This window comes from Halichoerus grypus, chromosome 2 (assembly GCF_964656455.1).
Source record: "Halichoerus grypus chromosome 2, mHalGry1.hap1.1, whole genome shotgun sequence".
Lineage (NCBI taxonomy): Eukaryota > Metazoa > Chordata > Mammalia > Carnivora > Phocidae > Halichoerus > Halichoerus grypus.
The window spans coordinates 33,756,320-33,772,026 of NC_135713.1; the positions used below are offsets into that span (position 1 = coordinate 33,756,320).

Below are 15,707 nucleotides of genomic sequence, written 5' to 3' on the forward strand. Positions count from 1 at the left end.
GGTTATAAATAATAACTATTCAACAAATATTTGGGGAATTAGTATAGAACTTCTCGTGAAAACCCAGAAGTGGCAGGGAAGAGATTTTCGAGGGAGCGTTGCATGGCAGTATTCTCTGGTAGGTCCTCTCTGCTGGCCCCTCCTGGCGGACAGGACTGGGGACTAACTCAGTCTTGAGTCAAGCTTCATAGACAAAGCCCACAGACTTTAAAGCAGTAATATCTCCTTTGAACAACATTCATTAAAACAGCAATTAAAGCTTGTTTTCTTATTTTAAAAATGGTTACTTAGTGGCTTTGGTGAATCCATCCTAAAAATAAGTCTAATATTAGAAATACTAGAACTCAAAAATGCTCCTTGTGGTCTTATTTATAGCACAAAGGACTAGAAATCACTGATGTGATCCAACGACATAAGAATGGTCAGGTAAATAAAAGCATATACGCTGGATGGAAGGTTATACAGCCATTAAAAATCAGGATTTGAAGAGTCTATGGTAACATGGAAGGTGCCTGGAACAAAATAGTAAATGAAAGAGCCAAGTGCCAAATTGAGTTTACTCTGTGATGATAAGACTCACCCTGGGTTCTTGTGGGGCTGGTGAGAACATTCATTCAACAGATATTTGTTGAGCACCTACTGTGTATGGAGCAGATACTCTTCTAAGGACTGGGGATGCAGCAATGAACAAAACAGACAACAGTCTCTGTCCTATGGCGCTTATATTCTAGTGGGGAGAGACAGACAAAAACAAGTCAGGAAAGTATTCACTCTGTTACACAGTGATAAGTGATAAGAAGGAAATCAAGGGGGGCATAGGGAACAGTGAGGGCCACATTTTAGATAAGTTGGCCAGGACAGCCTTACTGAGGGGGTGATTACTGACCTGAAAGAAATACATTCTCTGGCCACCGATGTAGGGGAGAGAGTGGTCAGACAGAGGGGACAACAAGCCTAAGGAGGGAGGGTACCTGTGGTACTCCAGGAATGGCCAGGGGGCTGAGGCCAGGGGACAGCGGTGACCAGATCATGTGGGGTCATTAGGTCATAGGAAGGACTCTGGCTTTTCCTCTGAGTGAAACCAGAGCCCTCTGAGGGAGCAGAGAAGTGACATGATCTGGCTTATGCTTTAATAGGATCACCCCGGCAGCTCTGTTGAAAATAGACTGCAAGGGGTCAAAGGCAGAAAGAGAGAGATCAGTGAGGAGCCTATTGCAATTATCCAGGCAAGAGAGAACGGTGGCTTGGAGCAGGAAGGCAGCAGTGGGGTGCTGAGAAGTGGCTGGATTCTGGCTGTGTCTAGAAGGTAGAGATAACAGGATCTGCTGACGAATTCAAAGTGGGATGTAAAAGAGGACTCAGATATTCAAAGATTTGTGGTCTAGACAAGCATAAGACTAGAGTGTCCATTTGCTGACATCAGGAAGACCGTAGGAGGGGCAGGTTTGGGGTGGGGGGAGATCAGGAGCACAATATTGAACATGTTCTGTCGTGCATGCTTGTTACACATCTATTACACATATATGGCAGGTGCTGTGGGTGTCTCCCCCCCACACACACATCACGTCTCCTAGCACCTTACCACGTCAGTGCATGCGAGCCTGGCCTCCACGTGCCAGTCTCACCATCTCCTAGCCTCTGGGCTCTCTCTAGCTGCTGGAGCCTGCTCTTCCCGAATGTGTGGGAGGCCAGAAATAGATGGGAGTTTATATCCCCCAGAGCAGCCGACACCAATTACTGGCAGTGGTTGATATATAAATACCCCAGTTCTTCTCGTGATATTTAGGCACAGTAACTCTTAGCAGGGCTGACTGGTAACTTGCTTGGTAACACACCATTTCCTGGCCATCTTTCTTCTCCCATCTCCGTTCCTCATTCTTCTACCTATATTTCCCAGGTTACCTCCTTCGTCCACCTGAATCCCTGCCTCAGGCTCTGCTTCAGGCAGAACCCAAACTAAGACAACTAAGGGGAGAGATCATACAGGCAGACGTGTTTATGCATCTGGAATCACTAAGGAAATGATTGTAGGGAAGGAGTCCAAGGACGATGCCTTCAGGTAGCCAACATTCAGGGGCTGCAGAGATGAAAAGGACACAGCAAAGGAGCCTTGGAAGTAGGAGAGGCAGGAGAAAAGACAGATACCATGTGATTTCATTGATATGTGGAATCTAAAAACAAAACAAACATTCTTTTTTTTTCCCCCAAAACAAACAGATTCTTAGATACAGAGAACACTGGGTGCCTGGGTGGCTCAGTCGGTTGAGCATCCGATTCTTGATTTTGGCTCAGGTCATGATCTTAGGGTCATGATCTCAGGGCTGTGAGATCGAGCCCCATGGGCTCTGCACTCAGCAGGGAGTCTGCTTGAGATTCTTTCCCTCTCCCTCTGCCTCCTCCCCCACTTGCACACATGCACTCTCTCTAAAATAAATAACTCAATCTTTAAAAATAAATACAGAGAACAAACTGGTGGTTGCCAGACATGAGGATGGGGAATGGGTAAAATAGGTGAAGGGGATTAAGAGCTACAAACTTCCAGTTATAAAATAAATAAGTCATGAAGAGGAAAAGCACAGCATAGGCATATAGTCAATGATATCGTAATAACATTGTATGGTGACTACTTACCGAAGTGAGCATTAAGTCATGTGTGGAACTTGAATCACTATGTGGTCCACCTGAAACGAATATAACATCATATTCAACTACGCTTCAATAATAAAAAAAAACAAAAGAGAGCTAGGAGAAATGCCAGGAGTGTGTGTTGCCCTAGAAACCAAGTGGTAAAGTTGTTTCAAGGGGGAGGGATAAAGCCTAAGAACTGACCATCAGTTTTAGCAACTTGGAGGTCATTGGTGACCCTGAGTGGTCTCCAAAGTAGGGTCTGCATTCCCTAGGGGATGCCCAAAATGATTCACTGGGTGAGGGAAGGCAATATTAGAATTTCCATCTATATTTATTTGTCATTCTATCTTTTTAATTTCTATGATTATATATATTTAAAATGTATATATTAGTAGTACATGTATATAATTTATAAATATATATATATATGTATTAGAGTAGTGCTCAAAAACATTTTATTGATAAAGAAAGCCAATCAGAAGGTATATAGACAAATACCTCAAGGTATCAAGGTCTTTCCTGCTTCCGAGACCTTCTCTCCTACACATCCTTACCATTAGAACCTCCCCCATCGCCTCTTCTCTACTTTCCTCTAGCTAACGGCCGGATTCCAGAGAAAGCCTCCAAGTCTCCCCTGACCCCAAACTAGGGGCACACCCCCTTGCTTCATGCCCACATTGCCCCCCACACACTTACCCTGTAAGCCTGCTTTGCCAGCGACCTTCCAGATCCACTCTCCTCCCTCATTCTGCCCTCTGCTCAGGCTACATCAGGTTTCCTTAGTTCTCTGGGTTCCAGTTGGCTTTGGTAACTTGCAGGGGACCACAGGAAGGAGAGGGAGAGCCTGATCTCTGTTCTCCCAACCTCTCACTATAAGGTTGGCTCAGCCTGGCTGTGTGTCTGGAAGGAAGGTCTCAGCTCCTCTCACGGCAAGTTTCTCTACACAGCACTCTGTGTTCTAATATCTATTTTCTCCCCTTGTCCCTTTGGTCCTACAGACATACTTTGCTTGGTCCACTCTAGGTCTAAAAATTTGAATTTTTGCTGACACTTAGTGATTGGAATATTTGCATAAAAATTCAGATGTCTGTGGCACCTGGGTGGCTCAGATGGTTAAGCGTCTGCCTTTGGCTCAGGTCATGGCCCCAGGGTCCTGGGATCGAGCGCTGCGTCGGGCTCCCTGCCTCAAGAAGTCTGCTTCTCCCTCTCCCTCTGCAGTTCCCCTTGCTTGTGCTCTCTCTGTCAAATAAATAAATAAAATCTTAAAAGAAATTTTTTTCAGATGTCTGGCTTCTCTTGACAAAATCAGATTTGACAACACTGAGTCTACATTCCAAACAGGGACAACTGTCTGGGGTGGAGTTTGCACCTGGCCATGTACTCCTCAGGACTCCGGCATCCCCACCTACTCCCTATTGCCTTACAATAAGCTTGCCACCCTATCCCCACCCTGGCCTCTCGAGATATTTGAGTTTGCAAGTCCTAGTTTAAGGAATGTGTTGCCCACTACACGGGACCCGTGTCAGACTCTTAACTCGATTGGGAGAAAGGGGAGGGCTACTCTCAAATGTGTCTACTCTCTCTCTCCCCTGGCAGCACACGAGAGTCCTGTCTGTGCGATTGCCATAATCACCTCCTAAACCACCAGCCTGCTCTCAGGCCCATTCGTCTATCCATTCCCCACAGTGCAGCCAGAGTACTTATTCTGACACGGAAATCAGATGATCATACCCTCCCTTGAAACTGTGGACCGTCTGCCACTGTCCTACAGATAAAGGCTGCCTTTCTTGAAACCGCCTCCAAGGCCCTGGATTTTCCGACCCTGCCGACCACACAAGGCTGGTTTGGGCCCACTCCCCTCATTCTCTGTGTCCAGCATAGTGGGCTCCCCTCCCGTCCTCAAACACATAGGTCGTCCCTCGCCCAGGCCTGTGGCTCCCACGGCCACGTGCTGGGCCTCCCTCCTCACCTCGTGGCCGCAGCTCAAGTGTCCCTTCCCAGAAAGGCCTTGCCGTTCTCCTGCCTGTACTCCTTCCTCCCCTGGGCTGCACTTGTAATAGGGGCGTTTCTCAAAGTCTCTGTCCCTCACTGGACTATAGGGACAGTGTCTTCTTCATTGCCTGGTGCACAGTAGGTGCTCACCTGTGCTCACTGAACACTTGTGGAAAGAGTGGATGTGGAGACCTCGCTCTTCGTGGAAGAGCAGTTTCTGCCACTTAGCAACCATTCCGAATACCAGGGCTTTTTAAAATGTGTTCTATGATTACCCATTTATGTGGATATCCAAGCATGGCAATAATCTGATTTAACACAAAGTGGAGGGAGCAGGTGGGGAGGAGCGTGAGGCCCCGGGGTGCCCAGGGCACAGAGTTTAAAGAAGTCCCCCGCCTCCCAGCTCCCCTCCTGTCCTACTCTGGTCCAGGCCCCGGGATGGCAGCCTTGCCAAGAACCACTCAAACATAGAATAAAAATAAGACTAGGATTGCGCTCCAGGGAGGCTTGTGACATCAGCCTGACCGCACCGTGACCTGGTTGTTGGGTGCTCGCAATGTGGGAGACAGTGTGTGGCCGCCGGCCAAGCAGCAGAGGGGACGCGCGCCCTCACAGAAGTCGGGGTCAGGATCGAGGGAGGCCAGCAGCGGGCTCTTCTGCAGGCTATCTGCCGGATTCAAGGATGGAGCTCTTTATTCCAGCCCTTAAAAGAGCAGCTCACCTAACAGGCTACCCAAACCACAAGTTTCTGTTTCTGGTAAGCAGGTGAAGTGAATCTTAATCCTAAACACTGAACAGCTGAAAAGCCACGAGCCGGGCGGCGGCATGCCTCCGGGCTTGGGGGGTGGGGGGGTGTCTGTCCCTGGGACTCTGCCTGCAGAGGTTATGGAAACCCCAAGGGTTCTGCTCGCTTATGGCTCGTCTCCTTCTTCCCCAGTATTGCCTCCACCAGAGCAAGTGTGGTCACATCAGACGCCAGCGGACCCTGCCCCTTTCCATTCCAGAAGCGCTAACGGACCTACGTTTAATACCAACAGTGCTCCGATTTCAAACCAGCCGCATCTGTTTTCACGCCCACAACCACTGTGCCAAAGTTCTTCAAAACAGTTGTTTTGCAAGTGGGTCAAAGGGGGCCTTGCAATCCTGTTTTCCCCTTTACTTGCCTGGAAACTTCTTTCCTCACCTCATAGAAAGTCTGGTCCAATTCGAACCAAAAAATGAATTGTTTTACTTTGGAGTAGATTCATTATTTTCAAACATTAACCACTTTTATTACACAATTTATGTTAATTGTATAAATTAATTGTAGGAAAATTAGAGAATACAGGTAAGTAAAAAAAATTTTTAAAAACCACCCATGATCCCCTTATTGTTTTTTAAAGATTTTATTTATTATTTATTAGAGAGAGAGAGAGAAAGTGAGAGCGAGCACAAGCAGGGTGAAAGGCAGAGGGAGAAGCAGGCTCCCCGCCGAGCAGGGAGACTGATGCGGGACTCAATCCCAGGACTCTGGGATCATGACCTGAGCCGAAGGCAGATGCTCAACCGACTGAGCCACCCAGGCGCCCCATGATCCCCTTATTAATAAAATAACTATTATCTAAACATTTTGGTGCATAAGTTGCCAGATTTTTTTGTATGCAGATGTATATTTATATAAATGTAAAGGTATGCAAATGGATACTTGTATTTTTTCCCACTTGTTCTCTATTGAACATCTCTTCATTTCAACAGATAAAGATCCACATCGTTATGTGGATAGCTGCATGGTGTACTGTTACAGAGATAGATGAACCAGACTTCATTTTTTTTTTTTTTTTTAAATTTTTTTAAAGATTTTATTTATTTATTTGACAGAGAGATAGAGAGAGAACACAAGTAGGCAGAGAAGCAGGCAGAGGGAGAGGGAGAAGCAGGCTCCCCGCAGAGCAGGGAGCCTGATGCGGGACTCGATCCCAGGACCCTGGGATCATGACCTGAGCCGAAGGCAGCCGCTTAACCGACTGAGCCACCCAGGCGCCCCTGAACCAGACTTCATTTTAACCCTCTGTCTTGCTGGATGCTGTTCCCAATATCACAGAAGTCTTCTTCCACGTCCTGTCTTGTACACGTGTCAGATGATTTCTTTAAGATTAATTGCCAGAGGTGAAATGGCTGGGTCAAAACGTGCAGCCATTCTTAGGGCTCTCAATACATAATAGCAAACTACAGTCCAGAGCGATCGGACTGGCGACCCCTCCCTCCAGCTGCGTGTCCCGCTGCGGGTCCGTCTGCTCGTGCCCTCCCCGGGACTCCACACACGCTGAGCGCCGCTGTGGCCTGCACTGTGACATTATGTGCCTGGAATGGACAAAGTCAGATAAAATATAGCCACACAGGAAGGGGTAGGAGGGGGAGACAGACAAGGAATCAACATTTATAGGCCAGTGTGCTGAGATCATCGGACAGAGAATACACAGAATCTGAATGTCCCGGAAGAGGCTGGTTCCGAGGCTAGTCGGCAAGGCTCATCAGGAGTTACCTGCATAAAGAACAGGGAAGCAGTGGTGAGCCAGGCAGAGGAAATGATCCAGATAGGGGAAAGGCCCCAGGCAGGGATGTTCAGTCCCTTTTTAGGAGGGACAAACAGTTGTGTAACAGTTGGAATGGAGCTGTGCACGCGGTGGTGGGAACTGTGAACAGGGGTGATGCCTGAGGAGGCAGAGGGCGTGGGTTGGGTCTGACCTGGGCTAAGAAAAGAAGCTTTAACTTTATCCAGAAAATTGGATAAAGATCAAACTGAAACTTCCTTGGAAGGCAGGAGTTGGCATCAAAATCTGTGCGTGGAAGACTCACGCTGATCCAAGGGATGAGCCCTGATCTCAACTCAAGAATTGCTGTCTCACCGCTGACAAGCTCTGTGAGCTTGGGAACAGCCATTTACCTTCTGTGTCTAGTGAAATCAAGGGGCCAATCTAGGTCCCCTCCAGTTCTAAATCTCTCTGCACCCAGGAACACTGGCACAGCCCCTGACTTTTTTTTTTTTTTCCCTCCCAGAAAAGGTGGCCATTAAGATCCTGGACAAGACCAAGTTAGACCAGAAAACCCAACGGCTACTATCCCGTGAAATTTCCAGCATGGAAAAACTGCACCACCCCAACATCATCCGTCTGTACGAAGTTGTGGAGACCCTGTCCAAGCTCCACTTGGTGATGGAGTATGCGGGAGGTGGGGAGCTCTTCGGAAAAATCAGCACGGAAGGGAAGCTCTCGGAGCCGGAAAGCAAGCTCATCTTCTCCCAGATTGTGTCTGCCGTGAAGCACATGGTGAGTGGGGGTGAGCGGTGGAGTCCTGCTGCCACACTCCACACAGTGGGAGCATGGGCTTTGGTTCATCTGCACCCAAGCATCCTGGAAGGCTGTGGTCTTGTGAGGGCTGACAGGAGTCCCTTCCGTGAGAGTCCAAAGCTTGGATGAGATCACACTCTTAGCCTCCGAAGCAGCGCCCAGGTGTCTCCAGCTACACGGCAGCCTCCTGGCTTCTGAGGCGGTTGGCAGGGGTCGCTCCGAGTGGTGGGATGACCCTCAACAGGCCCTGGCCACAGCCGTTCCTCCACACCCATCCTCCATTACCAGAGAGCTGGCTCCTCACTGCTGCTTGGCCCTGTCTACCTGCCTGTGTGTGTAGGATGCTCTCTCCCCTCTTACCGTGTCTCACATTCCAAATCCTGTCCACCCTTCATGTCCCTGCTCAGCTGTCTCTGTCTGGAATTTTCTTCAATCTCACGTCAGCTCACACAGACCCTTCTTGCCTTTGGTGAATCCCTCCAGCTCTGGCCGCCTCCGTGCTCAGCAGATTAACACTTGGTGATGTCATTCTTACTTTAGTTCTCCGATTATTTCTTTAGGTAAGTCTGGACTCCTAGTTCCTCCAAGAGCTGGTTCTCTGTGCCCCCTCCGCCATTGGCCATATTGTCACGCACACAGAGGAGCTTGGCACGCGGGCCTGACCACCACCTCTGTGGCTCCATTAGTCCAGAAGTCTGGGCTGTCCTCTACCCAGTTGGCAGAAAAGACACACTCGTCTGGGGTCTGTGTGAGCTGAGAGGCTGTTTCTAGTTTGTTCCTCTGACTGGATGCTGTGGGGTGAGGCTGGGATCAATGACTTTCTGGACAAACTACTAGAGGGAAGTTAGTGACCTAGGGACCCAAGGTAGGCATCAGGAGAGAGAAGGGGAGGAAAAAAACTGAGCAAGAGAGAAGAGCCCGACTGTAATGGCGGTGGGTGTTTCAGACCTGAGGTGCCACGGGTTGGCATTCAAGTGGTCCTATGCTGCTGTGAACTTGCCCAGGGCCAGGGAGCAGGCAGGACCCACATCGAGCAATAGAACAGATGGGAAGAGTCTTCCACATCCTCCATAGAAGAGATTGGGCGGGAGAGCAGAAGAGAATCAGGCTGAGTCCTCTGCAGCTCTGTGCCCTGACATTTCTCCCAGCCGCCTGGTCTCTGAGGAGAGGAAGAGAGAATCATGGATGTAGATCCAGGTTCCACGGAGTGCGTTGACTCCGTGCCAGGCCCTTGCTGAGCACTGGATGCTGTGGGGTTACAGGACCACCCGCCCTCCTCACAGCGATCTTGTGAGGTGGCTGTCGGTATCTCATTTTACAAAGAAAGAAAACACATCACACAGCTGCTATTGTTGAACCTAGAATTAACCAAACCATCATGCTCCAAAGCCTGGATTCTTACCCCAGGAAGCCCAGCAAAGTAACATTAAACCATCTCCCAAGAGCCCTTGGGACTAAGGAAGTCAGGGGTCCCAAGGTTGTCTGTCTGGATCCAGAACGTGAGAGTGGGGGTGGGGCATGCGCTTGCCACCCTCAGTGGGACCTGCTGCTAGAACCTTGCCGAATATAGCCTCTTTCTTTCTACTGAATTCTATAAAAATAAAGGAGACCCCCGACCCTCCCAACCCCCACAAAAGAGCATGGTTGAAAAATTGGGGGAGGGTTCTAAACCTTTGGTGTTAGCCCTAGTCAAGAGACTGCTCAGCCAGAAAAGAACATTTATGGCCTCAAATATGAAAGATTATTTTCACTGTGTTTCAGAATATGCAGTTTCAAAAGATCCAGACCTCATTTCTGGCACTAATTCCTGAGTCACATGTGTGGGACAGACTCCAACCTTTGCCCCACCGAAGAACAGAATCTTTGGTCTGTTTGGGGGCTGTGTGGGTGTTATGTTTGCTCAGGGTTAGGACAGGGCAGCTCTGGAGGTTTGCAGATCTGAGTTAAGGTGACATCCATTGAACTCCTGTTATTACCCCATCATCACCTCACTGTTTCAAGCAACTGATGCATTTATTTTTTTCATGTTGGTATTATACCTTGGAAATGATGACTTTTCCCTATGTTTTCTACCACAGCATGAGAACCAAATTATTCATAGAGACCTGAAGGCAGAAAACGTATTTTATACCAGTAATACTTGTGTGAAGGTGGGTGATTTTGGATTCAGCACAGTAAGTAAAAAAGGCGAAATGCTCAACACTTTCTGCGGGTCGCCACCGTATGCTGCGCCCGAGCTTTTCCGAGACGAGCATTATGTCGGCATTTATGTGGACATCTGGGCCCTGGGGGTGCTCCTGTACTTCATGGTGACGGGCACCATGCCCTTTCGGGCAGAGACCGTGGCCAAGCTGAAGAAGAGCATCCTGGAGGGCGCATACAGCGTGCCCCCACACGTGTCCGAGCCCTGCCTCCGCCTCATCCGCGGCGTCCTCCAGCCCATACCCACCGACAGGCACGGGATCGACTCCATCATGAACAACGAGTGGATGCAAGGGGTGCCCTACCCCACCCCTCTGGAGCCTTTCCAACTGGATCCCAAACATTTGTCCGAAACCAGCACCCTTAAAGAAGAAGAAAACGAGGTCAAAAGCACTTTGGAATATTTGGGTATTACAGAAGAGCACATCCGGAACAGCCACGGGAGAGGAGCCCGGAGCTCCATCACGGGAGTCTATCGGATCATTTTACACAGAGTCCAAAGGAAAAAGGCTTTGGAAAGTGTCCCGATAATGATACTACCAGACCCTAAAGAAAGGGACCTAAAGAAAGGGTCCCGTGTCTATAGAGGCATCAGACACACATCTAAATTTTGTTCAATTTTATAAATTGCGTTAAACTGCTGGACATTAACCAAGAGCATTGTTGCTGCTTTTAAATTTTTTCATGGACAACTTGGGTGGGGACATTTTTGTAATTTTTAAATAAATTTAAACTTAAGATATGCATTCCCCCCCCAAAAAATGTCTAGATTTGCTCTCTTGTTCTCAAACTCTAGCATTCATTCATTTATTTAATCAAGAAATATTTATCCAGTGCCTCCCATGGGCCAGCACTGTTCAAGGTACCGAGGAAAGAGCAAAGAATGAGCTGGGCCGGGCCCTTGCTCTCCTGTGCGGTATATTCTAGGGCTGGACAAAGGCATGGACGAAAAAAAAATGCTGTAAGAAAAACACGAGATAGTGACAGATGCTATCCAGAGAATGCAAACCGGGTCATCTGATATCAGAGGCTCACTCCCTGGGATGGGACCACTGTGAAAGGCCACGCTGAGTAGAGGACAGTCTGAGATCTGAGTAGGAAGCAGGGGTGACCCGCGGAAAGCCGGCCAAGAGCATTCTGGGCAGCTAGGGGTTCTGGACTGGGTTCCTCCCAAACAGAGCCTAGTAGCTTTTGGGGAAACGAGCCTGGAGAGGCGGGAGGGGCTGGGAGGGAAACAGGAAAAGTCCGCACAAATCAGCCAGTGCTCCGGGTGGTTGGTGCTCAGTCCTGCAGGATGCTCTGATGGGCCTCAGGAAGCACGTCTCGGGTGTCTGGCGCCCAGGGTGCAAAAGGGGAAAGCACTGACGCACCAGCTCTTGTTCACCGCTGGTCAGGAGCGGTCCCAGGGAGTCACCTGCCCTGCAGTTCCAGATTGTGTTTAAGTACTACCCCACCCCAAGGCACCACTGGAGCCCTGTTTTGGAAGAACATCTGCAGATGAGGCTGTGCGAGTGTCAGATGGGCTCCCGGAGCTTCCCACGCCTTAGTGTCAGGAAAGCCCGAGGGACGGAAGAGTCCAGAGCATTGGCCCGAGACAAGATGCGGTCAAGTAGGACCTGCATGACGCTGTCCAAACTCGAGTGGAAACGGTCACGGCCTCCGGGGCTGGAGGGAAAAGTGCGGCTGAAAGGACCTGAATGGTGCCTAGCAGCTGACACAGCCCAGCCCGGGCCCCGCTCCGAGCAGTCCTCTGTTCCGTCCAAACCACTGCAGGCAGCTCCTTCAAGGCGCTGGGGCCTGGAAGGACTCCACGCAGTGGGGTGAGTCGGACAGCTTACAGGGGTGGCTCTCAGTTCCAGCGCATCAGAATCTCCTAGAGGGCTGGTGGAAACAGACCGTGAGGACCCACCCCCAGAGTTCTGATTCTGGAGCGGGGCCCAAGAATGTGCGTTTCTAACAAGTTCCTAGGTGATGCTGCTTCTAGGGACAGACCAGGCTTCGAAGACTACGGAGCCACGGTCCGCGTGCTGTAGCCGGCCCTGAGGCTGCAGACTCGTCCCTCCCTCCCTCCTTCACCCATTCTAAATTTGCCTGACCCGTGGCCAGCATTTTAGCTGGTCTAATTGGGTAGTATCATGCACACCTTTATCATCAAAGACTTGAGTCTGCAAGGGTGCCTGGCTGGCTCAGTTGGTGGGGCATGGGACTCTTGATCTCGGGGTTGTGAATTCAAGCCCCATGTTTGGTGTAAAGATGACTTTTTAAAAAATCCTTAAAAAACAAAAGATTTGAGCCTTTAGTTGCCTTGCCCTTGTCAGGCCGTATTTGCTACAATCTCTGTTCACTGGTATCCTGAGGCCCCAAAGTTAGCTCCAGGGAATCTCTTGGGTCCCGGACATACTCCTCTTTATCTCCTTATGATCATCAGGGTCAATAATCTCCACCAGTATAATAGCTCCTTTCTTTGCCTGTTTGTCAACTCACACAGAGACCTCAACGTGACCATGTGATAGCCACGGATTCCAGTTCACTGGACCCTTACTGGGTCCCCTGGGGAAAGCATCCCCCGGCCCCCAGAAACCATAACCTCCGATCTAACTGACCCTGGGATGTAGGAAAGAGAAGTACCAATTCGACTGTGATGGCGAGAGAAGGCTATCCCACTTCTACCCGTCGGTGCCCAGGCCTGGGTAGCTTTGTTTAAGATTTTATTTTATTTTTTAAGATTTTATTTATTTATTTGAGAGAGAGAATGAGAGAGAGAGAGCATGAGAGGGGGGAGGGTCAGAGGGAGAAGCAGACTCCCCGCTGAGCAGGGAGCCCGATGCGGGACTCGATCCCGGGACTCCAGGATCATGACCTGAGCCGAAGGCAGTCGCTTAACCAACTGAGCCACCCAGGCGCCCCTAAGATTTTATTTTTAAGTAATCTCTACACCCAGCGTGGGACTCGAACTTACAACCCTGAGATCAAGCGTTGCATGCTCCACCGACTGAGCCAGCCAGGTGCCCCCCAGGCCTGTGTATTTTAGCAACAGGGCACACCATCCATCAGGCACGGAGACTGTCGGGCTGCGGGCCACTGCCCTACGGCGCCGGAGCCTTAGCAGGCTCACCCCTGTCCTGTGAATGCCGGCTGCTACTTGTGCTGAGGTAAACAGGAGGGTGAGTAGGTCCCGTGGTCAAGTGTCCGTGGCCTTTACCAGAAGAGTCTTTGAGGCAATGTTACGAGAGACCATGAAAACGGAGCAGATGTTCTCTGGGTCGGAGCCTGATTGTATTAGAGGATACACTGCCGTCAGGACAGGCAAACCCCTGCCTCAGTAGACGTCAGTTCCAGTAAGGTGAGTCGCTGCGGCGCCCGTCTGAATTGATGACTCCATGGGTCTGATAGCGCCCAGCTCCTGAGGAGACAGCAACGGGGGCTCTGTCTCTTCGTGTCCCATCACCAGGGGCTCCGGCTCTCCCAGGGCCCAGGAGCCCCCCAGGAGCGGGAGCAGGTCTCTGCCGTGGAAAGCGCGGCCTCACTCCAGGCCCCCAGAGCGCTGTGCTGTAACCTCCTACGGGGCTGGCCTGAGACCCCACGGCGTTCTTCACTGCCCTGCCCTGTATACAGCCTGGGTGGCAATGCAGATCGCAGCAAAGCCCGAACCGGGCTCTGCGTGTGTGTGTGTGTGTGTGTGTGTGTGTGTGTGTGTGCGCGCGCGCACGCGCGCGGGATCCACTTGAAACTGGCAGCCATGACCCGGGGGTTGGAAGACTATACTAAGTACAATGCATGCACTTCCCAAACCCAGACAGGCCACCAAACCCTGTGCCTCTGTCTCAGCGCTAAGGGTAGAAGATGCAACCGTGGAAGGAATGTGGAGCCGTGCCCCCAGCTCACTGCTCCTCTGACTCCTCCCTCAGTGTGGCAGGCCCCTGATTCTTCCTGGAGTTTATCACCCCCACTCTGGCACACACGAGTCCTACTAGGGTTCTGAGTTCTTGCCACTTTCGGATGCTAAATCCAGCACGTTGTCACAGCCCAGTGGACTAGCATGACTTTCGGCAGACGGCAAGATAATTAAGGTCCTTCGGACTCTCCTGTGACACAGAGCGGGAGGTTTACAACTGCTTAGAGTGAGGACAGTAGCTGCCCATCCCTGGGGGATATGAAGTGCTTGGACCCTCCTCTCTGAGGGAAATTGAGAAGAATGCATTTTCCAAAGTAACAGCTGCAGATGGATACCAGAGGCTTCCAGGAAGGATACCTCAGCCGGCGTGGCAGCTACAACCGACTACCCGCGGTCGTCCTCTGCTCTCCGTTGCTCTCTTTAGAAGCCTGACGGAGAAGTTAAAGGTTATGATGGAGCCCGTCACCTCTGTGTCCTTAAACATTTTTGATGATCATACTGATTTTGAATGGTAATACTGATGGCTGCATTTCCTTATGTGATTGCTCATCATTTACTAACATGACCTGGGAGAGGGTAGAGTTCCAGAGGTTTCCATGTGGTTCTTCCTCCCATAATGCCTCTTCCTCCACAGGTCAGTGGTCTAAATATATTTATCCCAAATATGTGCTTGGAGATTGGGGAAAGAACCCCAAGGTGGGACCCACTGTGAGACAGACTTTGGCATGAACTCCACCCATCACCTGGTTTCCAAAGACCCGCATCCCCACATAAGGCCATAATAGTGTTTAGGATTCCCTGTATCCGTTTCAGTGGAGACTTTTTATCCAACAGTCCTTAAAAATTCTGGGTATGTATATTGCATATACTCGTGCCCCAGGGCTCTTCCTCAAGAAGACCTGGCCTTCCCTATCCCTGTGCCCTGGGTCTGTAAATTAACTGAAATCTGGGCCCATGATTTTCCCGTCGTGACAAGCTATATCAGTCTCTGCTCACCAGCTTGCCTCTTTTCATTCTTTTTTTTTTTTGGTTATACAAGTCAAGCAACACTCTAGCTAGCTGTCACTCAGAACTCTGTGACCTATTAGCCCTTGTCACAAAGCCCAGCAGATCAAGGTACCTTGATTGCCACTGCAGCCTGACTGCCCATTCTATCACATCCATCTTGCCTCTGACACTGAAGTAGGAATGCATAGCCTCTGCCGTTCTAGAATCTCATCACCCCTGCTGAGAGTAGCATGCCCGGTTCCATTTCCTACTGTCAAGGCCCACTGGCAATGGGCAGCCACCACTGACCTTCTCACAGGTGCTGGGACACCCCTCCCCAGAACATTCTTTATTGCCTCAGTGAAGGCAGTGTCCTCCTGGACGATGTAGGTAGGTGGTTCTTCAGTCGACGTTCTCCTTAACACTGCCATCTCCGACTCATTCACTGTGCGCCTTCCTCACGTCCACAGCTCTGTAGCCAACCCAGCTGCACGTGGGGACCAGCTGCGGGTGTCCTTCAGTCCAAGCCATGGCTAAATGCTCCTGTGATGATGAACTCTCCCTAGCCAGCCTAGTAGTTTTCCCTCCACCTCCACCCCTGGCCCAACACCCTCCAGATCCACTTGAACACATTTTGCCCTGGTTCCCGAGAGTGCCTATTAATCCCGATTCTGCAA

The 15,707-nt window shown here is 50.2% G+C and overlaps 1 protein-coding gene across 4 annotated transcripts in view; it reads left to right on the forward strand.

The window, feature by feature from the left end:
• Nucleotides 1–10,923, forward strand: part of NIM1K (NIM1 serine/threonine protein kinase) — a 58,139-nt gene extending 47,216 nt beyond the window's left edge. For 3 of the 4 annotated variants that reach the window (XM_036067231.2, XM_036067234.2, XM_036067235.2), the window contains exons 3-4: nt 7,657–7,925; nt 10,025–10,921. In XM_036067231.2, the coding sequence (XP_035923124.1) occupies nt 7,657–7,925; nt 10,025–10,774 (1,019 nt within the window). In that variant the 3' untranslated portion in view covers nt 10,775–10,921. Of the gene's footprint in view, nt 1–3,043; nt 5,378–5,557; nt 5,739–7,656; nt 7,926–10,024 lie in introns of those variants that run through there. The other variant, XM_036067230.2, reaches the window with a different exon arrangement.
• Nucleotides 10,924–15,707: the final 4,784 nt, after the last annotated feature.